Consider the following 14,831-nt stretch of genomic DNA (forward strand, 5'->3'; position numbering starts at 1 on the left):
TCATTCGACCTGTGAAAGCACCAAGTTCAATGGAGGTGCAACTGGAGGAAGATTCGACCAGCTCGTTTTGCGTAGACGTCGTGTTTTTAACAAATGAAAGAATTACTTCAGGCAACAAAATAATCTCGGCTGGAGTCTTGAACGCAACAGGATCAAATATATTTGATAAAACAGTTCAATCAGCGGGTAATTATTTGAAATGGACCACGGTCAGATTTGGAGCAGGTCATATCACACCGAAAAAGGGTTGGAAAATCAAATTGACTGCACATGATAAATCACTTGTCATTGGAGGCGTGAAATTCTGCAAAGAAGGTGAGTTTCCAGATTGTTTGAGTTTATTTGTACTCATTATCTCGACACAGGAGACTTGGTCACTAAGACTAAAATGAGGAATGTGGCTAACTGCTATCCATTAGTGAAACGACCGGAAAACAAGGCTCCAGACAAATACAATCAACGTATGCTATTTTAAATTCTTTTTTTTCTTGTTTTTTTGTTCGTTCATTTTTATTTGTAGTTCTCAATCAGCTCGGTAAATGCAAGGCATTCGGAGGATATTGTGACGGATACAAATTGTGCTACACTCAACATGATTGTAAATGCTTTGCTGGATATCAAGGAAGAACCTGCAATAGTAAGTCTTGAAAGGTTTAAAATGCGGCAATTTCATTCCTACATACAATAATAGAGTTGTTTCATGAGAAAAAATAAACTATTTAAGATATTAACATAATAAAACTTTTCTCAAGTAGCATTGGATAAAAAAGTTGCTGTAAAAGTGAAATAAAATTATGCTGGATAATTTCTTCAGGATTAATGGACATGCCATATTTTTCTTGTGATTTTGTTGAGCTAAACTGCGAACAAAAATTTGGTCATTGATGTCATATAAAGGGACAATTTGTAACTATAATTTCCTGTTCAAAAATCAGGCTGCACTGGGAGAAACTTCGGCAAAGACTGCTCTGAGACATCTCGCCGATTCTGTTTCGATGAAAGATTCTCAAACATAGACGGAACATGTCTACAGGGTTGCGTCTCTGGATACCTGTTCCCTGATTGTCTTAAAGGTAATTACTTTAGAGTTAACGATCAAGAAATATTTATTTATCTTTTTTATATAAATAAATTAAAATGGCTTGAAAACCACTTTTGGGATATATAATAGCAGTAAAAAATTAAACATAAAAACATTGGCTGATGTTTAAGAATGCACTGGAAAGAGATTTGGTCTAAACTGCAATGAAATCTCTCATCGAAACTGCCTGGACGACAAACACTTTCCCCAAAATGGAAGCTGTCGATTGGGCTGTGCAAAAGGATACTTTTTCCCCGAGTGTAAAAAGAGTAAGATTATTTTTTTCTGCGGACGCAAAAGTGCAGGACGTTGTCGGTATCGATTTTAATATTTAAATCAGCGCCGAGGACATGCCATATATTTCTTGTGATTTTGATGAGCTAACTGAACAAAATTATGGTCATTAGTTTCATATAAAGGATCAATGTGTAACTGTAATTTCCTGTTGAAAAATCAGGCTGCACTGGGAGAAAATATGGCAAAAACTGCTTGGAGACATCTCATCGATTCTGTTTCGATGAAAAATTCTCTAACGTGGATGGAACATGTCTACAGGGTTGCGTCTCTGGATACCTTTACCCTGAATGTCTTGCAGGTACGTGCTTTAGAGTTCACGAAGAAACGGTTTTATCTTTTTTACATAAAAAGGAATTTAAATTTATGGACAACCACTTTTGGGTTATAATAGCAGCAAAAATGAAACTTATAAACAGATAAATAAATGGCTCATTGATTGACTGATTATTTAGAATGCACTGGAAAGAGATTTGGTCCAAACTGCTCTGAAATCTCTCATCGAACCTGTATGAACGACACACATTTTCCTCAAAATGGAAGCTGTCGATTGGGCTGTGCAGAAGGATACATTTTCCCCCAGTGTGAAACAAGTGAGAGTAATTTTTTCGAATGTAATTTTTTTAAAAGCTATTGTTTCTTTTGCATACACATAAAAGCAAACAATCTGAGCAACGTTATGATTGCAACCCTCATTATTGTGCCACTGATTTTCGCACTTCTCGCTCTAATCGGGACTTGGATTTATTTCAAGAAATGCAGAAAGCCCGAACAAACCTCTCACGAAGCCACAGTACAATTTTCAGAAGCATTGGAAACTTGCACCGCTGATTCAGCACCATTGTTTGAGGAAAACCATGGCGACGAACCAATTTATGATGAACCTTTCAATGCATCGCAGGTAGAAAAATACTTGCAGTCGGCTTTTATAAAAAATTTCCTTGACGAGCAATTTAAGGTAAAATAATACACTTCAAGTTATACAATCCTAAAGCAGTATTTCCTAAATTTCAGAAATTCCCGCGGGGCCAAACGCAACCGTGGGAAGTTGGCACCAAACCAGAAAATAAGAAAAAGAATCGTTACAATAATTTGGCCGCGTATGACTCTTCCCGAGTGAAGCTGGACCTTCTTCCTGGTGACGAAAACTCTGACTACATCAATGCCAACTACATAGACGTAATATTTTACTTGCCCAAAGAGTTACCTTTTTTAAATTAAATAAAAAGGGATTCGAACGTCCAAAGGCGTACATTGCAAGTCAAGGACCAATGGCGAGCACCGTTGATGACTTTTGGAGAATGGTGTGGCAGGAACAAGTGTCCTTGATCGTAATGCTTACAAATCTTACTGAAGGAGGAAAGGTAAAAGTAATAAAAATCCTTAATAATTTTTGATTATTTTAAATTTTTGTTCAAGGTTAAATGCGAAAAATACTGGCCCGACGCCGACCAGGAAGCCAAATTTGGCCGTTTGACTGTTCGCAATATGAGAGAGGAGATCAACGCCGATTATGTTACAAGAGATCTATTAGTTACTCGCGAAAATACAAAGAAAATCGTAAAATATTTTTATTCTTTATTCAAAATACACACTGGCCGAATTTTCTATCAATTTTTTTGTTATTATCACACTCTAGGTTCAGCAACTGCACTACACCAATTGGCCCAATCACGGAGTTCCTCTCTATCCGCAGTCGATAGCCATTTTCAGGGAAAAATTTACTCACCGCAACGAATTGGCCCCGATATTGGTGCACTGCAGGTAGTTCGTTTAAAACTAAACAAATTGAAATATATTTCCTGCTTTGAATTTTGTAGTGCTGGAGTCGGAAGAACCGGCACGGTGATTTTGATCGACGCATGCCTCAAAATGGTTCGTTCATGCGGTCAACTAGATGTCGTCAACATTTTCTCACAGATGAGGAAACAGAGAGCCAATCTGGTCGACACTTTGGTAAAATTTTATGGTTTTAAATTTAAATGCAAAAATAAAACCATAAATCCACAGGAACAATTCGAATTTGTGCACCTGGTTCTCTTGGAAAGCATTTTGAACCCAAAGTTTGAAATCAACTGTGAGAATTTTCCTGAAGAATACAAACACCTTACGGTAACTGCATGAAGCTATTTTCCTTTTTATCATGTATAAAGCTGTTTAGCAATTTTGTGACTGAAACACAGCAACAAAATTAATTTTAATTCAAATGTTTGTCCAAAAACAAAAGTAATTTTTACGTGTGTGAAATGTCGAGCAAATTTTGTAACTAATGCTGAATTTTTCTAACTCTCTCTTTACTTGAAGTCAAAAGACAACCAGAAGATCAATGAGAGTTTCGAATTACTCACGGAAATTTGCAACAAAGATTTCCAAAGGGGTGATAAACCGGCGGAGTTTGAAGCCAACAAGTGCAGATACCCTGATATTATTTCAAGTAAAAAAGCAAAATTTTATTCATTGTCATTCTTAACACGTTTTATTTTTTCTTTAGCATCGAGCGCCATTGTTTCGCTCTTCCCCTACGGAGATGTCACGACGATGAATTTCATAAACGCCGTTTTCGTCGACGGATACAAGAGGGCAAAGCAGTTCATTGTTACCCAAGTGCCCATGAAAAACACCGTCTGGGATTTTTGGAGGATGATTGACCAGTTCAACGTCAAGCAAATTATCATCCTCAATGAGTCGCATCATTCTTACGTATGTTTCGCTATTTTTTACAATTTATATTGAATTTTCTCTAAATATACAGGGAGATTTCCTTCCCACAAAACAACGCAAGCTTGACTTTGATGAAATTGAAGTCATTTTGGATGACATCGACGATGGAAAACTCTTGAAGACTTATGAAATCACACTGGATACTGTAATAAATACTTTGCTTAAAATTGTGGCTGCAATAAAATATTTTTATTTTTAGCGTGGGATCTGCAAGAAAGTTTGTGTGAAATACGCCTCACTCGGTTGGAAATCTGAAGCAGACGCTCCACCAAACCTAGAATCGGTCATCGAACTCTGGGAAGATTTAAAAATCTCTGGTGGTAAAGACATCGTTACGATTGCCTGCCAGTGAGTAGTTTATTAGTTTATATTATTTCGAGTAGTAATCTAATCGCCAATCGCAGCGATGGAGTGACAGCCAGCGGCCTTTTCCTTGCAATTGGCTTTGTAATCGAAAAAATCAAGATGGAACAAAAGGTTGACGTCGGTCTGGCCGTGCGAACCCTGAGAAAGGCCAAACCGGTGTTCATTTCTTCAGGAGTACGAATTTTCTTGCTTAATTAATTTAGAAATTAATTTAATTGTTTTCACAGATGCAGTTCGGTCTCCTCTACAAAGCTGCCAAATTCTATTTGAGCGCCTTCGAAACCTATAAGAACTTCAAATAGGGATAGATAATAGTGTCTACTAATATAATATGTATTACTGGATTTTATTTAATTTAATATGATACTAATTACTTAATGGACAACATTTATTTTAGTTGTTGATAACAAGAAATAATTAATAGTTATAATAGCGCTTGTGAAACTAACACCATTTGTTTAGCCATGATCTAACAATTTTGAACCTTTGTTAAACTTTATTGTTCCAATTTTTCTTTAATATGTGTAATCAGTTTATGATATTTGGAATCAAAATAAATTTTCAAGTGTGTACATATGCGTGAGCTTTTTCTTTACAAGTTTATTTCTACGGATGCAAAAGTGCAGGACGTTGTCTTTATCGATTTTAATATTTAAATCAGCGCCAAATTTAAGGAGATCCTAGGTAATTTTGATGTTTTCTTCGCACAGAGCAGCTTGAAAAGGCGTCTGCATATTTTTGTTCTGACCATTAATGTCCACACTCTTGGAAACAAACAAGTTGACTAGGCTTTGTCCGTTCTCGTTGCAGGCGACGAAATGCAAAACGGAATTGTGCATCTCGTCGCTCAAGATATTGCGCGTAAAAGTGAACATTGCAAAGCCACCGGCACATATTTAGATCAGCGTCGGCGGCCGCGAAGTGAAGAACGTTATTGCGCTTCCATCTGACGTCGGTCACAAATTTGGCACTAATTCTAAATATGTTTGCGTCCCCAACCCCCAAATTTGTCCACTTAAAAATCCTTATTCAAGCATCAGAGAATAAGAAGTTAAAAGTACTTATTAAGGCGGTAGCCATATCAACAAGAAAATCCAACAACATACAAAAAGGAACAGGCTAACGTAAACGCTTATGTTAAGGGATAAATTGATGGGTTCTTTCTCTTCTTCTTCTTCAACTGTGTCATTGTTTTCTACCTGCTGTGAAAAAGAATTTTAAAAGAGTCAAAATAAAATATTAGAAAAACTCACCGAAATTGTTGAATCTGTGTCTGAATCGTTTCCACGTGCTAGCCGTTTTTCATTCCTAAGGGTGTGCAGGAAACGCTTCCGCTCTCTTCTAAATACGAAAAAGAGATAACAATGTGAATTTCATTCGAGCGAGGAGTGAATTTATTCCTCACCCATTGCGTCGATTCATGAAATCTTCCTCGATTTGCCTCTTGTCAATCAAGCCACAGAAAATCCGCTTGAAGGTTGAAGTTACGGAAATTACGAGGTAAATGGGGGTGAACAAAATATAACTGGCCTGTTCAGGCTTGAGGCTCCAGAGAGGAGTCGGAGATCGGAACTGTGATTTAATTAAACATCGCTTCCTCATGCTCAAACGCCGTTTCGGCGACGTAGGCTGCTGCGTTAGAAGAAAGGAGCGGGCGGCGGGCGAGCAAAACCCGCTGCTTTGAATGACGTGCTTGGCCAGAATGAATAAAAATGAATCGCAGCGCCGGGGAAAATAGGACAAATAAAAAATTCGGCTGATATTTGTCGATTTTATTAATTTTAAAAGAAGGGATTTATAGGTTACACACGACTTACCCAATTTCTAAAACAAATCAAACTCGAAATAAGACTTGAAACAAATTATAGAATGATTTGTTTATCGATCTACAGCGAAGTAATTTCATGATGTATTCATTATCAGTCAATCCTCTTTAAATAAGTTTTGTCGAATAATCTCAACAATGCATGTTATGCGCAGCTTCTAAATTTAAACACGAGAACGAGAGAAATTTTTAAATTGCTCTGAAAGGAAAAACATTCTGAAAATGCGGCCAACGTGAGCGATTTTCTCTTTTTCTTTTTATTCTATTGCATAGGAACTTGAGTAAGGAGTGAATATTTTTCACTCACGCACTTCTCTATCGGAACAATTGAATCCCTGAAACTTGAGGTTGGTACAATTTATTCTGGTTTTCTGATCTGTATATTAATCAAGATTTGTAAAAGATTTTGAATGGACATCAGCCTTTGTGTAATTAAAGCGGCCTGCTGATGAGACAAACCCTCGAAAGAAGTTTCTAAGGTAAAGAGCAGAAAAGTTTAGTCAATTCTGAATCTATTTCAATATTTTACAGCTGAGAATTTTGCAATCTTCCAAGAAGAAATGCCACCCAATGAAGGAAAAGAGAAAGCTGAGAAGAGGAAACAATGCATCTACTGCGAAAAAACTTACACCAATTCTAGACATCTCTCTGGACATGTCAAGGAAAATCACGCAGACGCAATCAGATGTGAAAATAAAATGTGCGCTACTTATTTTCACACTGAAGAGGAAAGGAAGAAGCACAACGAGGAGGTGCATGAAAAATCTAGGGAACGACGAAAATTTCCCTGCAGCGTTTGTGGAAAAGAGTTTGGAACATCTATTGATTTTAGGACACACGTCAAAGGAGTGCACAAGGAATTGCTATTCAAATGCTCAATTCTTCGTTGCTACTCCTACTTCGCAACTAAAAATGAGTTTAAACGCCACACTGAAAGTGAGCACAAAAATGAAGAAGAGTCGAAACCCCACAAGTGCGACAAATGCGATTTCAGGACGAGGAGAAAATACAATTTAAAAACTCATATTGAATGCACGCATGGAACAGGAAGTTTGGAGTGCGACATCTGCAAGAGTGAGTTTTTATCCGAGCTTTCTTTGGCCAAGCACAAGACTGATGTTCACAAATTGAAAAAATGCAGCATTTGCAAAATGAGTGTCCCTAAGTTGTATGAACATTTAACAAGGAAGTTTTGCAAACGTTGCAAAAGATATTTTGATTGTTCTGGACTGCTTCAAGTACACCGGAGGGATTGCAAGCCAAATCCGTAAAAATTTTACACTTTGACGCACAATTTTTCATTTCATGAAACTTTCGGATCTGCACAAAAAGAGCGAACAGCAAAAATAAACTCAAATTTCAGCACAAAGAGATCCGACAGGAGAGATCGAAATATTGTGCTAATTACTCTCGGAGAGAAATGAAAATGCACATTTGTTCCAAGTGTGTATAATTCAAGAAACGTTTGAGTGTGAGCCATATGCAATCCAATGTAATTCAGCACTTTCGAAAGGCCCATCAGGATAACTGATGATTTAAATACGCAAAAGATTTCTATAGTATTCTATGAAGGGAGGGAAAATTTTAGCAAATGAACCTGTATTCGCCTTTAATTTAGAACCTAGATTATATGATGACAAAATTCATGAATGAACGCTTCTCGCACAGTTGTGCGACTATTCCTTTTGTATAATTTGCAAGACAAATACAAAATAAATTTAGTAGGCCTGTAAAGGCAATGTGATTCGGATGATGCATTTTATTTCTTTTTAAACTGTCAATTTATTGCGGCAAATTTCACACTAACCAGTCCGTTGGCTCGCATTGTTAAGGCACTCTCAGGAGTGTGAAAGCAATGGGAGGTATTTGAGCAGTTGGGAGATCTAATACTGGCCACTCAATGTCAGCGATGGAAAAAAATGGTTAGTTTAGTGACTCGAAATGCTCAAATTGCTCAACGGGCTGGTTTGCACCTTTCCATCATGCGTGATTTGGCTTCACGGGACGAATGTCTAGCGTTTCCATGCAGTCCTCGGTGCGGAGGCAAGTGGCCCTTGAATACCCACCATAATACTTGTCTAAATTAATTCTGAGTAGCTAAAAGGCTAAATGGTGTTTGCTCTGTACCCCTAAGTTGCAATGTAGTTTTAAACGGTGGTCGCTTAGCATGAAAATTGCAGCAAAGAGGATGAAATTAAATGGGGTTTTGCACCCCCTGAACCTTTTAGATGCTCGGAGGAGGTTTATAAATGTCCAACGGTGGGTAGTTTTGGCTATTCAGTTGTTTAGAACCAGAGATTTTGACATTTGGAGGTGCAAATTATACAAAATATTTAAATTATAGCACATATTTCACATTTCGATAATTTTGAATTTTTTCCAAATCTCGGGTATTAACCATCAAAATTGCATAAAAGGGTTTTTTGACGAGATAACATGATATATTTTTTAGTAAATGAGTGCACCCAAAAATCGGAAAAGGGTTTTTGGCTTCTATTAAATTTATTAATATCAAACATGCCTTTCAAAATAAAAATAAATGTATTTTGGACGATGTATTTTAATAATTTGGATAAATATGACTGTCCAAAAAATTAGACCCACAGTTTTATTAAAATAATTTGCCAAGCCATTATAAATTTAAATTTAAATGAAAATTTGTCTTTTTCTTGATTTTTCTTTTAATTTACTGCCCGATTTTTCCTAAAAAACCCTAAAGCACAATAACGGTGCTTCATGAGTAGACATCTGAGCCAGCCGCGCCGCGCCAGCCAACTCAGCCGGTCCTTTTCTCGAGCCGCCAGCCGCCGACCTTTTTTATCGGCACAGCCGGCTGAGCCGCGCCAGCCAGCCAGCCACTCATAATTTTTATTTTTTATAATTTTTTCATTTCACGTACCCCCAAGTTAAAAAATTTCGCTCCGCGTTTTCTGTTTCACGGAATTTTTTCTCTTGCAAACTCAATAAGTTGATTGTCTTAAAAAACGGTGTTTTTCGTGTTAGTTGCAAATTTATGTAGCTCGCAAGCAGGGTTCGCAAAACCGAATTTTTTCAGAAAACCCCCATTGAAGAGCAAAAAACTGTTTTTAGCGGCTTTATGTGCAATTTTGCGCATTTTTTCCAAAACATGAATTTTTATGGGAGATCAAAAATTCTCACGATGGATAACCGAAAATAGGAATTTTTACAAAATCAGTTTAAAATCCACTGATGGTTTGACCAAAGAGACTGAACATTTGAACTCTTCAATCATCATACCTTTCCAAAATTTCAGCTTTTTACTGCGCGAAATATGTCTTTTTCGGGGTTTAATTCGGAAAAAGGCGGTAAACCCCAAAACTGGTGGCATTGCCAGCTGATTTTTTGTACATTGCGATATTGACGAACCCTGTAACTTATGAAAACCGATTTCCCACCTAATTCACTTCTTTTATCTGAAAACTTCATTGCTCCTAAATTCTTAAAATAAACTTAAATTATGATCATTTGAAAGGAAAAACACAAGTTTATTACAAAAATCTTCATTAACCTTTTACTTTGTCGTCTAATTTACAGCATATACTTATAGCTTACGAGGGTTCACCAATTTTGTAATGTGCAAAATCGATCGAGCCACAGTTTTTTGCGTATAAAACCATCGGGAAAATCCACCAGTTTTTGGGTTTTTCTGCATTTTTTCCGAAAAAACCCGAAAAGGTCGCGTCAATAGAGTCAGAAATTTCGAAATATTACGATGACCACAAAGTGTTACAATTTTCGGTCTTTTGGTGAAACCAGTGGCTTTTTTACTGCTTTTCTAAAAATCTCTTTTTTTAGTTAAAGCATCATGATAATTTTTTTAATATTTAATAAAATGCATGAATGTGTTTCGGAAAAAACGCGCAAAATTGCAGAAAAAACGCAAAAATAGTTTTTTGTGCAATGCAGTGTTTTCCCGAAAAAATACGGGATTTTGGGATCTCTGCAGTTACAGCGTGTTACAATTAAGTTTTGAGTTGCGACTTTTGAGTTATGCAGCCTTTAAAAGCACATGAGCCGGCTGCAAGCCAGCCGCCAGCCGAGCCGACGAAATTTGCCAGCCAGCCGCCGATGTCTGTATTGACGGCTCGGAGTCGGAAAGCCAGCCGCCGATCAAAATGTGGGCGGCTCAGATGTCTATTCATGAGGCATAAGTGAAAGACACGCAAGCAACCGTTCGTCTGCTTAAATGAGCGTGGAGCGACGACGACACGGCGTTTTGTGATGTTAGTTGTTGCAGCAGCATCGAGACGCGGCTTTTATTTTTGCACTTTGAGCTATGGCCCCGACACTGCCCACAACAGACCACTCCCGGCGCCACTTTGCCAATTCCCTCTTTTGCACGCACTCTGCCACAGCAGCTAATAATATCGTTTCCACCATTTCGCAGCACTAATTCACTTCTTATTTAGATTCCCCTGTTTGTAACACAATACTACTTTACCTTTGATATGTCCGAACTTTAAAAGCGTGTTTTCAAACCAGATGCGTGAGAACCATTTTTACAAATGAATAGATTTTCCTTTTTATTTTCTAATCTCATGCATTTTTAAGTCCGTTACAATTTTCAAACTTTCCCCCACTAAACGAAATCAAGGGTTTATTTCCTCACCTAAAGGTGGCGCTTCAATAACTAAGCCACCTGGAACCTCCCATCTTTCATTCAGGTTCAGGTAGTCTAATAGAAATGTCGATTCAAAAGGCGCTGTGCTTGATTTGCGAGTTACCGACGGCGGACGGCTCTGTCCTCGCTGTCAACGTGGACAAGAAGAAACTGCAGGAGTGGTTTCTAAACGTCTGCGGACACGAGTTGACTGAGAAGATTGAGGACGACGACCTGATTTGCTATTTTTGCCTCTTCCATGCCGAGTGAGTTCTTAAAAAGTATTCAAGGAATCTTCTTTTTTAAATGAGAAATTTTATCTAAGGTTTCAATGGAAATTCGACGTGATGGCGGTCGAGAATTTGGTTTGGTGGAATTTAGATTTGGACGAGGTAGCAAAAGAGCTGTGGAAGAACTATTTTGGTGAATAGATAACGAACTTTGGAGTTTTTAAAATTTTATTCATTTTTATGCATTTCCAGAGGGGAAATTAGAGCAGTGTTGGGTGCAGTTGGAGATAATTGAGCTGCCGCAAAGTGCAGACGGTGAAAAGAGACCAATTGTTGAAGCTGAAATTCGGCCGAGCCGATGGAAATGCATCTACTGCGGGAAAAGATTTAAATATACTACAAATTTGTCAAGACATATGAAGAAAATGCACAAGGAAGCCATCAGATGTGAAAATCACCAATGTGCTTCCTATTTCCGCACTCTTGAAGAAAAAGAAGAGCACACCAAGAATGTCCACGAGAAACAAAAGGAAATAGAAAAATTCAACTGCAGTTTTTGTGGAAAGGAATTTGAGGGACCATCCAACTACAACCATCATGTTCGCAATGTTCACAAAGATTTTCCCGTAAAATGCTCTCGTCATGGTTGCTTGTCATTTTTCAAAACAAAAATTGAAATGAAAACTCACTTTGATTCTGCTCACGGGAAAGATGACATGGCAAAAATGTTCGAATGCAATGATTGCGATTACAAAGCAATGCAAAAATCTAATTTGGAAATGCACATAGCTTTCAAGCACTTGCCGAAATATATTAAATGCAAAAAGTGTGGGAAAATGTTCTCGACTGAATCTAGTCTAAGGACACATGTTAATCGAGTCCACAATTTCAAGGTTTGTACTTATTGCAAATTGAATGTTTCCGTCAATTATTTGAACAGTTTTCACCTGAATGTTAAAAAGTGCTCTCACTGCAAGAGCAAATTCAAATGTTCTGGTTTGTACCAAATGCACTTGAAGTCATGCAGAAAGAGACAATTTAAATGTGACAAGTGCTCGAAATCATTCAAATTCAAATGCAGCCTGGCCCGTCACATGAGGAAAAAACACAATCGGTGAATGTGATTCAGAACAGAATTAATGACGTTACCCTGATTCGATTGCAATGCTTTTTCAATATTTTATTAGTATTATATTAATTAACTCTTCATCACAATAAAAATGATAAATATTAGTTTAAGAGACGAGATGTTATTTATTAAAATATCCGGTTCCAACCAAAACAAAAAATTTATTTTTAACAAAGTTTGAAAGTATGGTCCAGAGTGTAGCATTTTGGAGACGCCGGTTCTCGGTAGATCCCCAAAGTTAAGCAACTATAATAAATGCAATCAAAACCTGAATGAGTCACCGTCTCCCTGCCAAACTCGCTACTTGCTGGTTTGCACCTTTCCATCATGCGTGATTTGGCTTCACGGGACGAATGTCTAGCGTTTCAAAAATAAAGTCCTCGGTGCGGAGGCAAGTGGCCCTTCAGTGCAGGGCTGAGTCCCTGTGCGGCCTGGTGCGCCCATTCAATCCGTTCGCGGTGTTATTGGCACTCGGAATTCAGCATTCGTGCTAGTGCAGTGTGCGCCCTTCCCGGTCCAAAGACAATGATGAAAAGCAAAAGAAAACTTTAACTTTTTATTTTTTTTTTCTAATATATAGCGTTTGCATTCTTGTTGTACAAAATTAGACTTTGACAAATTCTAATGAGATGGATACGTGTGGTTCCGAGATGGAGACCCGGATGATGCAAGAAACTGAGAAAGACCTTTGAGAAACTCCGGAAATGCAATTAATGAAACCGCTATGCACATCGCCAAAGAGTTTCGAAACCAAAAAATGGCTGCTAAATGAGGCACTGTCACCCCCTCGAGACATGTGAATATTTTTCAAAGCAAAGATAATGGATTAGAATAAATATTTAAAAAATAAATCATTTAACAGCTGTGATTTCAACTACTGCGTGCAACTCATATCCGTTTTGATTATAATATTATGCGAGAGATTATATATAACTTTATTATTGACAGTTAATTTAGTATTAAAAAGCACCAGTAATTTAAAACGTATACACTGTTTCAAACAAGCGCTTGGCGCGGCGCTCGTTGCCGGGCCGCTCCGCACGTCACCGACTTTGCTTTCTTTTCGCGATTTTTGTAGATTTTGCAATTCTATATCTCGGCTCTTAAGCATCTCAATTGCAAAAACTTCCCATCGTTGGACTCGTCTCAATTATTTCTGAGTAGCTGAAACGTTAAGGGGCGATTTCTCTCCACCCCTAAATTGCCATTAAGCTTTAAAAATGCAACAGTGATCAGCGCCAGGAACGGTGGTCGGTTTTTATCAAACTTGTAGCAACGGGGATGAAAGGGGATGGGTGTGTGGACCCTTCAAACCCTTTAGCTGCTCAGAAAAAGTTGAGATGAGTCCAACGGTGGGTAGATTTTGCATTTGAGATTTTTAAAACCCGAGATGTAGAGTTGCAAAGTTTAGAAAAAAACTTATATTGAAGGAAAATTTTCACTTTTCGTAATTTTTGCAAATCCTAATCTCGGGTTTTAAATATCAGAATCGAAAAATTCAACACTCGTTGGACCCATCTCAACCCCATCTGATTCACAGAATTGTTTTTGCCGTAAGAACTTAATTTGTTTTAATTGTTTGGAGTCTCCAATTGCAAAACAAATGGAATTTTTTCACCTAGCAATCTTCACGGTGCGATATTCAATTAATTGACCATTCACCAGGTTGAGTTAGTTGAAATTAGTGGTGTAGCTCCATTTTGGAGCTTTCTACAAATTGAAATAAAAAATGTCAATGTTTTTTCTTGACGTCTGACATGCTCATATTTATTAAAGAAAAATTCAGTGCGTCAAAAATAATTTAGTTGGTCAGACGAGGTCATGGCGAGGTAAATGGTGGAGAGATTTTGTAATTATGATAGTTAAAACCCGAGATTGGGATTCGCAAAAACCACGAAAAGTGAAAAAAATGCCTTCATTTCGCGTTTTTCTCTAAACTTTGCTACTCTATTTCTCGGGTTTTAAGCATCTCGATCGCAAAAACTACGTTCCGTTGGACTCGCCAAAATCTGCTCTGAGCAGATAAGTGGTCAAGGAGTGATTTCTCTCCACCCCTAACAGTTAGTTTCCATAAAGCTTAAAAAATGCAAGAGTCAGGAACATTCTCAGTTTTAAAAGTAAAAATAAATTACATGTAATTTCAGCGTCAAACCGCGGCGCTAGTTTGTGGCTTCATAACATTTTTTTAATTGCGTAAGACAATGCGTTTCATGCCCATTATTCATTTGATTATTAAATTCGCTTGTATTTTATTAACAATAATTATTTACTTCATCGCTTAAAAGCATTTAAACTCTTGCCGCCAATATTATTACCGGTCCAACTAACAGTTCATTGCCTAACCATCTGTATAAAAATAACTTAATTTTATTTTCGACAAATTAATTTAGCACAACGATGCCATGTTTGAAGTTTTCCTGCGCTTTGAGAAAATTTCACCGCGTGGGAAAAACAAACATTTATATTTATCTCCTCTTTACACAGGCCCGCTAACGCTGCCTCGAAAAAACATTTCTGGGCTTTTGTTTAGGTACACAATTCCCATTCCGTAAAACAATAACCTT

General features: G+C 37.6%; 1 protein-coding gene and 1 long non-coding RNA gene across 2 annotated transcripts; both read left to right on the plus strand.

The window, feature by feature from the left end:
- Positions 1-638, plus strand: LOC135941867 (uncharacterized). The gene is made up of 3 exons (XR_010575021.1): positions 1-315; positions 366-461; positions 521-638. It is a non-coding gene; the product is annotated as an uncharacterized LOC135941867 (long non-coding RNA).
- Positions 639-2,646: 2,008 nt separating this feature from the next.
- Positions 2,647-4,993, plus strand: LOC135943737 (receptor-type tyrosine-protein phosphatase kappa-like). Its single transcript, XM_065490400.1, has 11 exons — positions 2,647-2,739; positions 2,795-2,935; positions 3,015-3,139; positions 3,196-3,331; positions 3,386-3,487; positions 3,680-3,809; positions 3,867-4,075; positions 4,128-4,241; positions 4,296-4,444; positions 4,501-4,636; positions 4,690-4,993. The coding sequence occupies exons 1-11, from the start codon at positions 2,647-2,649 to the stop codon at positions 4,762-4,764; spliced, it is 1,410 nt and encodes a 469-aa protein (XP_065346472.1). The 3' UTR covers positions 4,765-4,993.
- The last annotated feature ends 9,838 nt before the right edge of the window (positions 4,994-14,831 follow it).

Source organism: Cloeon dipterum, chromosome 4 (assembly GCF_949628265.1).
Source record: "Cloeon dipterum chromosome 4, ieCloDipt1.1, whole genome shotgun sequence".
Classification (NCBI taxonomy): domain Eukaryota; kingdom Metazoa; phylum Arthropoda; class Insecta; order Ephemeroptera; family Baetidae; genus Cloeon; species Cloeon dipterum.